Source organism: Ceratotherium simum, chromosome 1 (genome assembly GCF_057802395.1).
Source record: "Ceratotherium simum simum isolate JZ-2026a chromosome 1, ASM5780239v1, whole genome shotgun sequence".
Classification (NCBI taxonomy): Eukaryota; Metazoa; Chordata; class Mammalia; order Perissodactyla; family Rhinocerotidae; genus Ceratotherium; species Ceratotherium simum.
Genome location: NC_141900.1, coordinates 91,463,781 through 91,479,879, shown reverse-complemented (window position 1 = coordinate 91,479,879; position 16,099 = coordinate 91,463,781). Strand labels below are relative to the sequence as shown.

Sequence of the window (16,099 nt, the reverse complement as noted above, 5' to 3'; positions counted from 1 at the left end):
GTCAATCTTCCTCTTTTTGCCGAGGAAGATTGGCCCTGAGCTAACATTTGTGCCCATCTTCTTCTATTTTGTATGTGGGACGCCACCACAGCATGGCTTGATGAGCGGTGCATAGGTCCCCGCCTGGGATCCGAACCCATGAACCCCAGGGCCACCAAAGCGGAGCGCACAAACCTAACCACTATGCCACTGGGCCAGCCCCACACAGTATTTGTCTTTTTGTGACTAGCTTACTTCATTTAGCAGAATGTCCTCAAGGTTCATCCATCTTGTGGCATGTGTCAGAATTTCCTTTTTAAGGCTAAATAAGACTCCACTGTATGTATATACTACATTTTGTTTATCCATTCATCCTTCTATGGACATTTGGGCTGCTTCTCTAAAATGTTTAACTTTTTAAAAAAAATATTCTCCTGACTGAGCTTTTAAAAACGTTTCTTTTCTGATGCCAATTAAACACTCCTGCCACAAGGCCTTATTATACAATGTATACTCTTTGCAGCTGCTGGCAACTCCTTTTCCTTTTTCCTTCAACGATTTATGTTTAATTATGGTAACTGGGAGGGGTATCTACTAAAGAAACATACATAACCACACATATAACATGCAAGCCTTACTTTTAAGTTTATATCTGGGTGGAAAGGCAAGACAGCAATATGAAGGAAGTAACTTCATTACTAACATTCAGATATATGAATTTTTGATGTAATAAAATGAATTAGGTTGTGCTTAAGTAGTAGCATGTAGTAGTTTAAGCACCTAACACTGGCTTAGAATCTAGCTGTATAACCTTGGGGAAGTTACTTAAACACTCTAAGCTTCTATTTCCAAATCTGTAAAATGAGGTATTTAACAGCAGCTATCCCACAGGTATATGTACAACACTTAGTCCAGCGTCTGGGACAGAGCAGGTGTTCAATAAACATAATCCATCATTATAAAATAATTTATCATAGTATTTCTAAAATGGTTTGATTTGCAAAATTCAGATTTAGACAACTTTTCAAGAATATCAGTCCTGTGCAAAGTATAACAAACCAGAACCAAGGGGGAAAAAAAAAAGACTGCACACTTAGAGACAGAAAGAAAAGGTGTCCAGGAAAGACTCCTCTTGAATGAAATTCTCTACAAGCATTTTCCATACAGATATACTCTTAACTGGCCCATGAAGCTATGTGCGTTTCAATGCAGGCACTGACATTCTGAGCAGGAAATTATTCGTTTTCAGGACCGCTCCGCCCCAGGAAGGGCTTTTGGCATCCTTGCCCCGCCCACGAGGCGCCAGCAGCGGATCCTAGGAATTGTGACAATCAAAATGCACCCACTCTTAAAACGCCCCTGGGGGGCGGTGCCAACCCAAATTGAGAATCACCAAAAGAGGACCCATCCCAAATCTTCCAAGTTCCTTTACTACATTCTAGATTCTACTCCGCCGCGAAGATCTACTGTTCCAAAGGTCCAGGAGCATCCAGAGACGGGCCACACCCGTAGAGGTCGCAGTCATTTGCTGTACCCATGGCACCTCCTTCCCGGGCCCCTTCCGGATTGCGGGCTTCATAATCCTCGCTTCCTGCAGGACCCCCCAATCTCCATGAGGGGCCCCGGTGCTTGCTTTGAGGTGCGAGTTTTCAGCCTGCGCTCGTGGCTGAAAATACATGGGGTCCTCCGGCCTTACTGCCGGAGTCTTGCATATTCAGGCGAAATCCAGGCCACAAACACATTACGAGGAGTGGAAGGGACCAGGCTCAGCGCTGGCCTGCGAGAGACTGCCCGGTTGCAATGGACCAAGCCTCCTTGCTTGGACCCTCAAAGCCAACTCGAGGACTAGAGCCGCAGCGCCGACGCGCGCCATTCAAACTGGGGAGGGGCGGGACTCGAGGCCCAGAGCTCGGGAAAAGCGGGACCAAGCACAAGTGGGGGCCTGGACTCCGAGCAACCTGACAGCCTGGTCTCTCACTGAAGAACTGATCATCGCTCGGCCCCAGAGTTTCCCTTCTGCCCCGGCCGCACTTACCCGAATTTACCGCCAACAGGGTCGCCATCTTGGAGGCGCACTAACGGAGTCCTCCTGCCGCACGGAGGCCCCAGAAAAGGGTGAGGCTGCCCGGAGCGACGCCTGAACAGAAAGGTACCATGCTGTCCCCTCCGAACGGCACGCTCGGCCGACCTCGCCGTACAAAGACTCGAAAGTCTGCTCTAGGTCACACACGTCAGTTCTCTCCGGGATTATTCCCATTCAAATAAGGCGAGGACAACCAGTTCGGAGAGGCGAGGTCCTCGATTTGACGTTAATTGTGCAGTGCATCCTGGAACTTGTAGTTTCTTTCTAATGATGAATGAAGTTGGTTAGGTGGAAAAGATATTCTGAGACTAGTTATTGAAATGACGCCCATTTATGATATTATAAAAGCCGTAAGATCAAATCATTATCTCCATTTGAAATTAAATCTTCCTTGCATTACTCTTTTACTTTGGGGAGTGGAGTAGGGTGAGGGGGGCCTACACCTCAAAAAGCCATTTGATCGGTTACAAAGTTTTCATTATATTTAAATATACCAAGTGTTTTGCGTTAACATAGAGTTGCATAGAGTGAAACAAATCATAACTTTTTATTATGAAATTTTCAAATGAATGCAAAATTAGAATAATTCCTGTCCCCCACCTCCAACACAGGAGATTATTTTGAAGAAATTCCCAGATATATCATTTCATAAACACCAAATATTTTTCTACCTAAGCGCCCCCCAAACAGCTGGACCTTCTTTTTTCACTCGCTAAATATTGGTTTGCTAAATTTCAAACTAAAATACAAATAGTCATTACCATTTACTATTATATGTCAGATATTTACTAAGAATTTTACATTATTTTACGTTATCTTTTTTTTTTTTTTTTTAAAGATTTTATTTATTTATTTTTCCCCCAAAGCCCCAGTACATAGTTGTCTGTCATAGCTGCACATCCTTCTAGTTGCTGTATGTGGGACGCGGCCTCAGCATGGCTGGAGGAGTGGTGCCTCGGTGCGCACCCGGGATCCGAACCCGGGCCGCCGGCAGCGGAGCGCACGCACTTAACCGCTAAGCCACGGGGCCGGCCCTTACGTTATCTTATTTAATCCCTGAGACAATCCTATTAGGAAGATTATAGCTACTATAGCTATATTATAATTATATATATGTAATATATAATTATAGCTACTTATCTCAGAGATGGTCAATGTGCCTTACAATCTCACTTCATCAACTCCTCCAACATTCCATTGAGATTGGGAGGAAACAGAGCTAGCTGCTTATATTCTCATTTCACTGTTGGACATCAGAATTAAATAATTTAGCTAAAATCCCAGAGCATGTTGTTAAGAATATCAAGCATATTCCTTCTTTTGAACAAATAATATTGAGTGACACAATGTACATTAGGTGAAACACAAAAGTCACTGATTTTTTTTGCAAGTCGTTATATAGAGACAAATGCCAGATTACGATGAAAGCACTTTTAAGGAGTGAAGGGGAAGAATGAGTTTCCCCAAAGTTTAGCATGAAAGTGAGAAGAATATAGAGCAGAAACTTGGCAGGAAGTGGCATTCAAAGAAGATTTTCTTTCTTAGCACAACTATTACAAGCCTCCTCCCTGCCCCTCAACACTCTTCAAGCCCACACACTTCCCTCTTGGTAGATCACTTCGCTTTCTATGAAGGAACTCTTTAACTTCCTGCAACTCCCCCTCACCCATCATCACACTTACAAGCAATCTCTCACAGGTTTCCTCAATTCAAAGCAGTCAGAGTATTGGCATCATAACTCCTCCAAAACTGCTCTCAGTATGGTCACCAGTGATCAACTGTCAAATCCCATAAGCACGTTCCTGAATTTCTTTAAACTCTTTTCTCCCTTGACTTCTGGGGCACCACGCCTCCTGGTTTTCCTCCAATCTTTCTAATTCTTCTTTTTAAGTTTCCTACATGGACTTTTCTTCCTCTTCTCATCACTAAATGTAGCTCTTTCAGTCATCCCCAGCCTCTGTTCTTTTTATTCTATTTGCTTCTGGGAAATCTATGGCTTCTTACTACCACCTGTTTGCTGATGAATTCTATATTTGTATCTCCAGTCTGGTCCTCTCTCCTGGGCTTCAGATTTGTATATCCAACTTGTCTACCCCACATCTCTGTTGATTGTCACACAGGCAGCTCAAAATCAGTCAATTAGTACAAAACTTAAAAGAGCATTTTCCTCTTGAAACTCTGCCACCTATATCCACTTGGTTGCCAAAGTTAGAAACCTGGGAGTCATTCTATATTCTTCCTTCGATTGCCAAATCCTATTCATTCTAACTCATAAATATTTCTGGAACCCTTTTTCTCTCCTCTGCTCCCTATGCCATTGTTCTCTTCAGGTCTTATCTTTTTATACTTGGCATTTTGCAATCACCTTCTCACCAGTCTTCCTGATTTCCATCTCATCCCCCTTTCATGGACTCCCAAAGTGATTTTCAAATACACAAATCAGATCATGTGCTTGCCTTGATCAAAATTTCTCAATGACCTACTCCCCAAAGGCAATATTTGAAAACTTTTTAGCAAGGCACACGTGCCACTTCCTGACCTGGTTCAGCCTTCTTCAACCTCCTCACCCTCGGTCTGCCTCAAGTGCCCTTTACTCTAACCATTCTGAACTATTTATTATTCCCCAAGTACACGACGCTTTCTTGTACCACATATTGATGCCTTTGCACCTGCTGTTCTACCTGCCTAGAATGCCCTTCCTTCCCTTCCCCATCCCTCTGTGGACCACCCACCAAGTTAACCTCCCAAACACAACCTGTCTTCCAAGTCTGAGGGTCTGTGTTAATGCTGCTTGCCTGATGCTATCCTTGATTCCCTCAACCAATTCAGAGGTTTCTTTCCCTACATCCCTATCGCACTGTAACCCATCTCTATTATAGCCCTATGTTCTATGACAATCATCCCCCACTAAAACTACTAGCTTCTTGTGGTAGATTGTTATTAAAAAGCCCCCAATGAATCACACATCCCTGAATTCAGGCCATTGTATAACCATCTGCCATCTTGAATCTGAGTGGGCCTTATGACTTGCTTGGGCCAAAAAAAATGCAGCAGAAGTGACATTGGGTGAGTTCCAAGCCTAGAATTTGCCCTTGCTGCTTCCTCTCTTGCTCTTTTGCTGCCCTGGAACACCATTTAAGGAAACTCGAGCTAGCATCTTTCAGGATGAGAGACCACGGGAGAAGCCTAACCAGCTTCCAGCTGTTCCAGCTCTCCCAGCTAAGATGCCAGACATGAGTAAGGCCATCTTGGATCCTTCAGTCCTAACTGAACCATCAGCTGACTGCAAATGGGTGAGTCTAGCCCTGTTTGCAGAATTGTGAGCAAGTAAATGGCTATTGTTTGTAGCCATAGTTTTGTGGTTTGTTATGTTCAATAAACAAATAATTTACTCCTGTAGAGCAACAACTGTGTCTTTATATTTGTATTCCCTGCTCCTGCCACATCTCTGGCTTGCAGTTACAATTCAGAAAAAACAGTTTGCAGAGCTTGGTGCTTCCACGATCTACTGGAAGAGAGAGAGGCCACATACAATTGTGGTTAAGAGCACAGACCCTTGAGCCAGGCTTCCTGGGTTCAAATTCTGTTTCCATCACTTATTAGGTGTGAAACCCTCCTCAATGGCTCAGTTTTCTCATCTCTAAATGGAGATGATAATATTAGTACCTATATTGTAGAGTTGTTAAGAGGCTTATTTGTAAAGTGCTTAGAATGTGCCAGACACGTAGTGCCATATGAGTGTTTGTTAATAAAAATAAACTATTTCTAAGGCAAAATAAGTGCTAAATGGAGGTATAGTTGATTACTAAGGACGAGTTCAACCAAGCTGTTGAGTGCACTGCAAGTAGAAGCATTCAGCAATGAAACAATGTGTGATTTACCTGGGGTAAGGGGTTGGACTGCACCCTAGTCTAATTGATCCATTATTGTAACTTCCTTCATTGCCCCAATTAATTGAGTTTTAACTGTCTACACAAAGTTCTTTGAGATCTTAAAATAAGGACAGTTAATTCTTATTTGGAGTTTGGGAAATGAAAATTAGGGAAAATTACATGAAGGCAGTGGCACTTGAATGGACAGATGATAGGAATTTACATGGTCTTAAAAGTGTATGGGGGTGGGGCATAGACGAACAGATCAGTGAAAAAAGTGAGAAAATCCAAGGTTTCGGATTTAGAGAGCTGCAGCAACTCCTCTGGACAAGGCTTAGAAATTTAGATGAGTTTCAAGTTCTGTGATTTTCCACATCCTGCCCAGTGGAAGACCCCAGGCATGACAGGTTCACCAACTTGTGTTGACCCCAGTCAGTGGCCAGCTATGGGTTTGCAGTTGCAGAACCACTGGTCTTGGAATACTGGCAGTATCTGGTGGAGTTGGAAATAAATTCGCCCTAGATTTTCCCCTAGAGACCCACAACCACAATGCACTTTCATAGACTGGATTATTCCAACAGCCTCCTAACTGGTCTTCCTGTCTCCAGTCTCGCTCATTTCCAGTTCACCATCTGCACTGTAACCAGAGGGATCACTTAGTCCTCTCCCTAAAACCCTTCTGGTTCTTGTCACTATCCTGAGGGGAAGTCCACACTTCTTAGAATGGCACACAAGGCTGTTCATGATCCGGCTCCTTCAGGCCTCTTAAATTTATCTCACAGCTAGACTCTTCTTTAGTAACTACTGCAGCGACCTAGACACACATTCTTAGACCCTCCAGCTCCCCAAGACCCTTTACCAGTGCAACCCCCTTCTTCATGGGATAGTCCCTCTGGCTACATCTTCCTTCCCTCTGAATCTTTGTTGGCACTCTCTTCTCTTTCTGGAATACCTTTAGCCCCTTCCTCTGCTTACTTGTCTCAGGAATCCCCACCCCACGCTTACCTCTTATCTCAGGCAGGATTAAATGCCCTCCTGTCCTCTCCTACGTTGTATTAGAATTTTCCAAAATTTTGTCTGTCTGTCCCTCTGGACTGAAAGCTCCACAGAGAAGAGTAGAGATATCCAATAGGTAGCCAGTAAATGTTTGTTGAATGAATAAGGGTGAGGAAAGGTGAAACTGCTGTCTTCTACCCACTGTCAGAGTATATTTGTGGGCTCCTTGAAGGTGGCTTCATAAACCACCACCGCTCTTGCATGTGCCTGAAAACTCCAGGAAAAGAATGCTGGGTTCCTCCTCTCCTGATGCATGGACTACCAATCTGGACCTGAAGGGGACAGGGTACTCCATACTTGCTTTTATGAAAACACCAGGGCTCCAGCTATGGAATTAGCTGGTTGAACCCCCTTGAGAGGTTTTCCTTTAGATACATGTGGGAACTTTGGTCCCAACAGAAGACATGTGCCACAACGATGCATGACATAAAACAGGAAAACGAGTAGGAGTAGAGTTGCGTAGAAGTACTGGTGGCAAAGTCAATTTATCTGATCAAAAAGAGTCTGGATTGTACTCTGGGAATTAGCATGAATACTTGGCTCCGGTCTTGGGCAGGGAGTGTGTGAAGTAGCGTGGAGAGTTACTGAGGAAAGCAGAATTCTGCCTGAGTGTGATGAAAGAGCTGAGCATTCATCCCATCAGAAGAATACTCAAAGTGAAACTATGTGCGAGGAACAAGAAAGCATTAATTGAAATAGACTACTGCACTGTTCAGGACATGATGCAAACTCAGAAACAAAGAACAATAGGAAATATCCCCAAGTACAAACAAATGCAAAATAAATAAATAAATGAAAGAAAGAAGATTTTAAGAAAGATTCCAGATTAACACGAAGCTGTTGTGTGTGTCATTTCTCTAAACAACTATTTAGCTTAAGGCTGTTCTTCAGGGATGTGTATTTTGTATCTTCCCACTTCACAGAACAGTTGAGATTTCAGGAAGAAACTGATAAACAATGTAAAGTTTAGCATGCTGGTAGAGTTGAGGAGAGACTTTTGAGACAGGTCACTCTAAATCTAATTTCTATTTTGCCAATGACTTACTGTGTGATAGTGAGCAAGTTATTCAATCTCTCTAAGCCTGAGTTTCCTCATCTATTACAACAGATAGGATTGCTGTGAAGATACAGCAAAATAACATACAAATTTAACATAAAGCACTTAGAAGATTTTCTGCTGTAGTAATAGGATGATCAGACTAAAGAACAATGAGGGTAAAGTATGGGGATTAAATAAATGAAAAAGGAGTCATTGAATAAGAGTGTCTGATAAAGATGTATTAATGCAGTACTATTGATAGTACAGTGTCAGTGAATTCTATTAATGAGGCTCCCATGACACCATTAACTCAACCATGTTGCACAACCCTATACATTTTAAATTGCACATTTAATGAGCACATAAGCAGTAATAAGACTAATTTAAATGCTTTTAAAATTAGATAGAAAATTGATGTTGCTGCAAGAACTCAGAGTTGAATTTATTGTGATTTTAAGATTTCAATCTCCAGCCATAAGTGTGACAACCTCAAAGCAAGGCAATCATTTTTAAAATTTAATTTAAGAACAAGAAGTACTAACTGGCATTGAAATATTGTTGCTTCCTGTCTTCTAAAATTACCTCTGCATAGTACCTGCAGCAAGACTAGATACTCATTTTTGTTTATTGTGATAAAATATACATAACATAAAATTAACCATTTTTTAGTGTACAGTTCTGTGGCATGAAGTACATTCACAGTGTCCTGCAGGCGTAACCACCATCCATCTTCAGAACTTTTTCATCTTCCCTAACTCAACTCTGTACCATTAAACAACTCCTTATACTCCCCTCCCTCAGCCCAGGGGCAACCACATTCTACTTTCTAATTCTGTGAATTTGACTACTCCAGGTATCTCATGTAAGTGGAATCATACAATATTTGTCCTTTTGTGACTGGCTTATTTTCACTTAGCATAATTTCAAGGTTCACCCATGTTGTAGCATGTGTCAGAATTTCCTTCCTTTTTAAGGGTGAATAATAGAATGAATTGAATGTATATATTGAATATATATTGAATATATATATTGAATATATATATTGAATGTATATAACACATATAACACATTTTGTTGATCCATTCGCCTATCCATGGACACTTGGGTTGCCTCCACCTTTCAACTATTGTGAATAATGCTGCTATGAATGTGGGTGCACAAATATCTCTTCAAGTCCCTACATTCAATTATTCTGGGAATATATCCAGAAGAGGAATTGCTGGATCATATGGCAATTCTGTGTTTAATTTTTTGAAGAATCACCACACTGTTCTACAGCAGCTCCAACATTTTACATTCTCCCCAACAGTGTACAAGGGTCCAATTTCTCCAAATCTGGGCCAACATTTGTTATTTTCTTCTTCTTTTTTTTAATAGCCATTCTAATAGGGTACGAAGTGGTATCTCATTGTGGTCTTAATTTGCATTTCCTTAATGATTATGATGTTGAGCATCTTTTCTTGTGCCTATTAGCCATTTGTATATCTTCTTTGGAAAAATGTCTATTCAGGTTCTTGCTCTTTTTTTAAGTCCTATTGTTTGATTTTTTGTTGTTGAGTTGTAGGAATTCTTTATATATTCTGGATATTAATCCCTTATCAGGTACTTTTTTTTCGTTTCATTTTATATTTATTTGTTTGTTTTAAAATGCATTATTTTAAAAACTAGGATCACTCTGCAAGTGACCAGGAAAAGGTGTTAATTATGTTCAAGTCTTTAGGTCATTGGAAGGGCTCCTTCCTTTGTTCATTTTTCAAACAGTGAAAGTACAAAAGAGAAAATTAAAATCGCCATAATCCCAGCAGTCAGAAAGATAACTTCAGTAATTTTTTTGGTTGTCAATGTTAGGAAACCTTGGTGATGACTGAATCCTAAAGCTAGAAGATGCTTATGAAAATCCAGTCCATCTTCCTGCCTTCAGACAGAACACAGCTTAAATAAGACAGAGGAGAACCCATCTCCCAATACACACCATCTCTCTCAAAAAGAGGATTATAAATTTAGGAAATATGTGTAGACAGTGGTTTGAATCAACTGTTAAGGTATAAACATGAAGTATTAAGTATTTTTTAAATGTAAAAGTCACTGGTATTTCATAGTTGCAAATAAGTACTATAAAGTCATATGGAGACATAGGAAGGAAACAGTATGTCAAGACTTCAAAAGGAAGGGAACACTTCATTAGGAATAAATACAGGCCAAATCATAAAATTGTGACCCACACTAGAATGTATGCTCTCTGTGGACAGGGATATTTATTTTATTCACTCATTCTCTCAAGTACCTAGAACAGTACATTATACCCCACAGTGGGCGATCAATAAATATTTGCTGAATGAATGAATGTACAAGAGAAAAAAGTTGATGCACAGGCAGAGTGAGATTGAGAGAGAAAGAAAAATGGAGAAGGGTCCAAGAAAAAAATCACAAGAAAAATTGGAAAATATTCTAAACTGAATGCAAATTAAGCATCTTGGAAAAGCAAAGCAAACTAAATGTATACGGAAGAAGAAAACAATAAAAATAGAAATCAAATAGAAAATGGAAAAAGAAAGATAAAAAAGAGAAAGTCAATGAAACTATCTGTTCTTTGAAAAAAATAAAGTTGATAAATCTTTAGCTTGACTGATCAAGGAAAAAGGGAGAAAAGCACAAATTTCCAATATCAGAAAGAAAGAGGAATCACTTCAGATACTACAGACATTTAAAAGAAAGTAAGGGAATATTATGAACAACTTCATGCCAATACATTTGACAACTTAGATAAAATGGTAAATTTCCCTAAAAGACAAACATTTCCAAAATAGAAAACCCAAATAGCTTTGTATCTATTATGAAATTGAATTTGCAATGAAGAACCATTCCACAAAAAAACTCAAGGCCTCAGTGGCTTACTTGGTGAATGTTAACAAAGGTTTAAGAAATGATACCAATCCTACACAAACTCTTTCAGAAAATAGAAGAGTAAACACTTCCCAGTTAATTTTATGAGGCCATTATTAACCTGATAAAGTCAAAGATATTACAGAAGGAAAACTACAGACCAATATTACTCATGAACATAGATGCCAAAATCCTTAATAGGAACAACTACTAAAAATAGCAAAACAAATTCAGCAATATATAGAAAGGATAATACATCATGACCAAATGGGCTTTAAAAATTCAATTTTAGCAGTTTCTTTTCAATCACAGAGGGACTGATGCTTACCAATTCTATTTTATAAGCAGAGTAAATGGCAAAAGAGAATTCTAGTGTGTTTACCCAGAGATATTACTATGCCAGCTGAAATCTTTGGATAGGCTAGTCCAGGCCCTCTCTCCACAGGATACTGGCAGTCACAAATCTAGGTCTTTTGCTCCCCTTTTCCCAAGAAGACAGACTGCTCTATTTCTGTTAACAAATTTTTGTTTTGTTTTGTTTTTCATTTTTTCCAGAATTAATTCAATCAGCAACCTCTTGATGAGATTGGGATGCACACCTGTCTCTGGACTGGACTTGGTCTTCAAAGTTTCTGTAACACATTCGCACTCTGTCTCTTAGGATTTGCTATGGTCTGAATGTTTGTGTCCTCCCGAAATTCATATATTGAAATCCTAATCCCAGGTGTGATGGCATTAGGATGTGGGGTTCTCCAGGGGTGATTAGATCTTGAGGGCAGAGGCCCCACAAATGAGATCAATGCCCTTATAAAAGAGGCTCCAGAGAGCTAGCTCACCCCTTCCACCATGATAAATGTGCAACCCAGAAGAGGGCCCTCACTTGACCATGTTGGCACCCTGATCTTGGACTTTCAGCCTCCAGAACTGTGAGAAATAAATTTCAGCTGTTTATAAGCCACCCAGTCTATATTTTGTTATACCAGCCTGAAAGGACTAAGATACGATTTCTTGCAAATGACCATTTCATGCAAAGACTGTAATCACTATTTTAGTTTATAGATTATAATCATTATTAGTTTCACTCTCAGATGAATTATTTGGTAAATTAATTATTTAGTGGTTAACTCTTTCACTAAAGAGTATGAAAGCAGAGACCATCTTCCTCTCACAGCTAACCTTCAGCAACTAGCTGAAGTACCTGGCTCAATAAACAGTTGAATGAATGGATCTGTGATTCTCCAAAGACAACCTTTGCCTGACCTCATTCCCTAATTCTAGGACATTTTCTTATCTTGTTACTGATCATTTTATTAGGCACAATTTAACAAAATGTTTGCTCCCCTTTTTGTAGCTTTTGAGTTCTTTGAGTAGGAATAATCCCATCTCAGATTCTCATGGGGCTGGAGAAAAGTACAAGAATCCTTTCAACAAACAGGACAAGTCCAGGATCTGAATGTAGATGTGGGAGGTACTACTACTTTCAATTATGCAGGACAACATTTCTACTTAGGGCTAAACAACAAGGTTAGAGTGACCACACCTGAATCTGGGCCTCCCTAGAGGGTCAATCGCCACAACAGGCCATCTTGGCTCTCTTGACCTCTAACTCATCTCAGCATTGCCGCCACCCCTAACCCGCTCATGGGTGGGTGTTCTAATGGGGCTCTGAGAAGCATTTGTCTGTTTGCTGTTCAGGTAGGAAGCTTGAATCAGCAGCAAGCAGAGATTCTCCAGGGTGACACCTCACTTGCAGGGGCCACTGTGTGCCTACTGGCTCCTGGGTGTTTTGAATCATGACTCTAATTGCAGAATCCTCAGCTAGGCCCATTTCACCTGCAACCCAAGGGTCCAATCAGTCCTAGACTTTTTTTTTTTTTTTAATTATTCCCCCCCCCCAAAGCCCCAGTAGATAGTTGTATGTCATAGCTGCACATCCCTCCAGCTGCTGCATGTGGGACACGGCCCCAGCACGGCCGGAGAAGCGGTGCGTCGGTGCGCGCCTGGGATCCGAACCCGGGCCGCCAGCAGCGGAGCGCGCGCACTCAACCACTAAGCCACGGGGCCGGCCCATAGTCCTAGACTTCTGCTGGAGGTGGAACTGTATCCTTATATCTTACCTCAATCTGATGACTCTGAAATATGGAGCTGAGTAGCCCTGTTAAACTTTGGGGCACTGATCTGCTAGCTGCTCAGGTGGCTCATTCTCTACTTCTACCAGAGCGGGAAGGGCCATGTCGCTCAACAGGGTAAAGAAAAGGCTAGGTTGAGAAGGAAGGTGCAAACAAGGTGTCATTCATTACCTAGGGGCTGGGCAGAAACCTGGAAATCAGCGCTGAGCTGACAAAACTGCTGCAGGGGAAGGCCCCCAGCAGAATAGGAGACAGAGCCTGGGGAGATAGCCCAAGGCTCTGTGCGAAAGCCAGGAAGTTGTTGCAGAGGGCAGCCTGCAGCCTTACCCTGATCTAGGGGTGCTAAATTTAGGGCATCATCCCAACTTAGACTATCACAGTATGATGCCAACAGCATTAAGATGATATGACTCAGTGATTTTCAAATTGTGAGTTGTGACCATTAATAGATCTTGAAATCAATTTATTGAGCCTATTCCTCAAATTTTTTTAACTGAAAAAGAAATAGAAAATAGAATATAACAGGAAGTATAAGAGTGACTCCTGAGTAATAAGGGTATGTCTTCATTTGAAAAAATTTTGTTTCAGCTATCTTTTATGAAGTATAAAATAGGTCTGCGTGTAAATGTATTTCCAACTAGGGGTCATGCCAACAAAATTTGCTGGAAGTGGCTCTCACTACTGGAAGTGGCTCTCACTAATGCCCCTTGCTCTGATTTCCTGCCACCCCATCAAACAACCTTTGGATTTTAATTTAGCTACCCATGTAAAGGATGGCATTAATCAGTAAACACAAGAATTCAGTTGCTTGACAGTCTTATTTCTCATTGTGAATTAATAAATTGGCATTCTGATTTTACTATTATCAAGCTCTTGTGAATTTTTTTATTTTTATTTATTTATTTTTTTTCTTGTGAATTTTTTTAGCATGAGTCAGTTCCCTACTGCCCTCACTCCACTAGGTAATTAACAAAAGAGATTTCCACACCAACCAATCCAAGGATGCAATATCAGAAAAGGATGATTTCAAAGCAATCACAAATCCTCACTGATCTTTTCCCTGCCCTCTTAACTGCCTCTCATCCATCCTCCATCCAGCAGCCAGGGCAATCTTTTTATAACGTAAATCCAGCACTGCCCTACTCAAAACTTTTAATGGTGCTTCATTTTATTAAGTTGCACCAAGTGAAATCACTGGTCAAAAATGAAAGTCAACAATTTTACATAGATCAACCTAATACTTAAAATAAAAGGGGAACTCCTTGCCTGTAAGGACTGGTACGACCTGGACTCAATTTCCACTCACTCTTTTATCCATGTTGCTGCCTTCATCCTGCAAAGGTTTTCCATTTTTTCTTACGGCAACCTACAATAAGAAATAATACTTTACATCGTGATCCAGGATCCATACCTATATAAGCAAATGTAATGTGCTTCTGGTCTTGATTGGACCATTACTTCGTAAGAGAAGCTTTCTTTAACCAATGTGTGCAAATGGATCCCACCCCACCCTTGATTCTCTATCATTGTATCCTATTCATTTTTTATAGCACTTTGCATAATCTGAAGTTCTACATTTACTTATTTACTTGTGAGAAAGAGATAAGCAGTCCCCTGATAGTCAGGATCTGGCCTGATATAATCACTTAGGTCTTGGTGTTGCTATGAGCTGGCCCAGCACTCATAGCTAGGTCTTGACATTTTCCCATTAAACATAAACAGTGTCACACAACATCAACATCAGACAAGGGCACTCTGTGACCATGATGAATCAAGATCAAAACAAGACCACTCCATAATCATCTGAATAAAGAGAAAACATTAACATCATCCAAGCTATAAAATACCAAATATCCTCCCTCCAGCTAATATGAATGACTGCCACTTCTCTCCCAGTTAGAGCTTTAGCTTTAGTCTAGTCTGTCCTCCCCGTAAATAAGACATATTGATATTCCCAGTCATAGAATTACCCCCGCTTCCTGAAAGCACCCAATCCAGACTAAACCTCTGCTTCCTTGGAACTTCCCCAAAATTACCCAACCAAAACCACAATCCTTAAGTTCTTTCTAATACCCTCTTACTGAAACGCTCCATAGTTCTCCATGGTATGTGTTCTCCTTCCCAGCAACAAGTTAATAAACCCAGCTTGTTCAACTATGAGTGTGTTCCTGGTGTATTATTCACCAGTATATTCCCTGGGCCTTGCACAGTGCCTGGCACTTAGGAGGTGCTTAAGATATGGTATAAATAAATAAATGAATGAGAATAATTAATTACTTAATTTCCACCTTCCTGGGCAGAGGTGGAGGACCTGTCTGGGTGGCTGGCTGACCTTTTCAGGAGACACTGTTCTACTTGCTGTGTGACTTCATAGCTATCAGCTTTCATTAACACCCTCCTGAGACTCTTGGTGCTCTCTTCTCTCACCGTCTCCCCTGCTAGACAGAAGAATTCTCAATTCTTTTAAGCATATTCAAGCCAAATTTTTCCATGATCTTGGCTTACTGAGTTCTTAGCATTTAAATCTTCTCTGGATTTTAATTGGCAAAGCTGAACTCTCACCCTTGGGTCTGAAGAGTGGTCCTCTTGATGCTCTTTTCAAGCAAGAATTTCTTTGACAACCTGCTCCTGACTCTCTCACTCATCCCATCTGGCTTCTAATATAGTATTTAATCTCTATGTTGAGGTTCACGGATAAGCCTCCATAATTTCTAATTATTTTTTTCTGGTTATAACAATAACACACGCTCATAACAGCATTTAGAAAACAGAATGGTGTGAAGAATAAAAACTGAAATTAGCCATAAGCCCATAGTCAGACACCTTGATTTAATTCCAGTTGAACACATTGATATTACTATAGATTTTTAATACTATATATTTACTTTGTTTCTTATGTTCTTCATAAGAACATCGTACGCATTATCTTCATCATTAAGTATTCTTTAAAATCACCATGTTCAACTTTATTATTTCACTCAGAGAACATTTATGTGCTAAGAACTCAAAAGCCAGCATATTACTCCAGTGCATAGATATACAGTCCTAAATTTATGTA

The 16,099-nt window shown here is 40.5% G+C and overlaps 2 protein-coding genes across 4 annotated transcripts in view; one reads left to right on the top strand and one right to left on the bottom strand.

Moving 5' to 3' along the window:
- The window catches only part of NUP205 (nucleoporin 205), an 85,071-nt gene extending 82,882 nt beyond the window's left edge, over nucleotides 1–2,189 (bottom strand). For 2 of the 3 annotated variants that reach the window (XM_004430727.3, XM_087431160.1), the window contains exon 1: nucleotides 2,015–2,188. In XM_004430727.3, coding sequence (XP_004430784.2) covers nucleotides 2,015–2,042 — 28 coding nt within the window. In that variant the 5' untranslated portion in view covers nucleotides 2,043–2,188. Of the gene's footprint in view, nucleotides 1–2,014 lie in introns of all 3 variants that reach the window. The other variant, XR_015552225.1, reaches the window with a different exon arrangement.
- Nucleotides 1,316–13,959, top strand: LOC147918282 (uncharacterized). The gene is made up of 2 exons (XM_087431252.1): nucleotides 1,316–2,128; nucleotides 11,468–13,959. Exon 1 carries the CDS (start codon nucleotides 1,656–1,658, stop codon nucleotides 2,118–2,120), a length of 465 nt encoding a protein of 154 aa, XP_087287378.1. The 5' UTR covers nucleotides 1,316–1,655; the 3' UTR covers nucleotides 2,121–2,128; nucleotides 11,468–13,959.
- The last annotated feature ends 2,140 nt before the right edge of the window (nucleotides 13,960–16,099 follow it).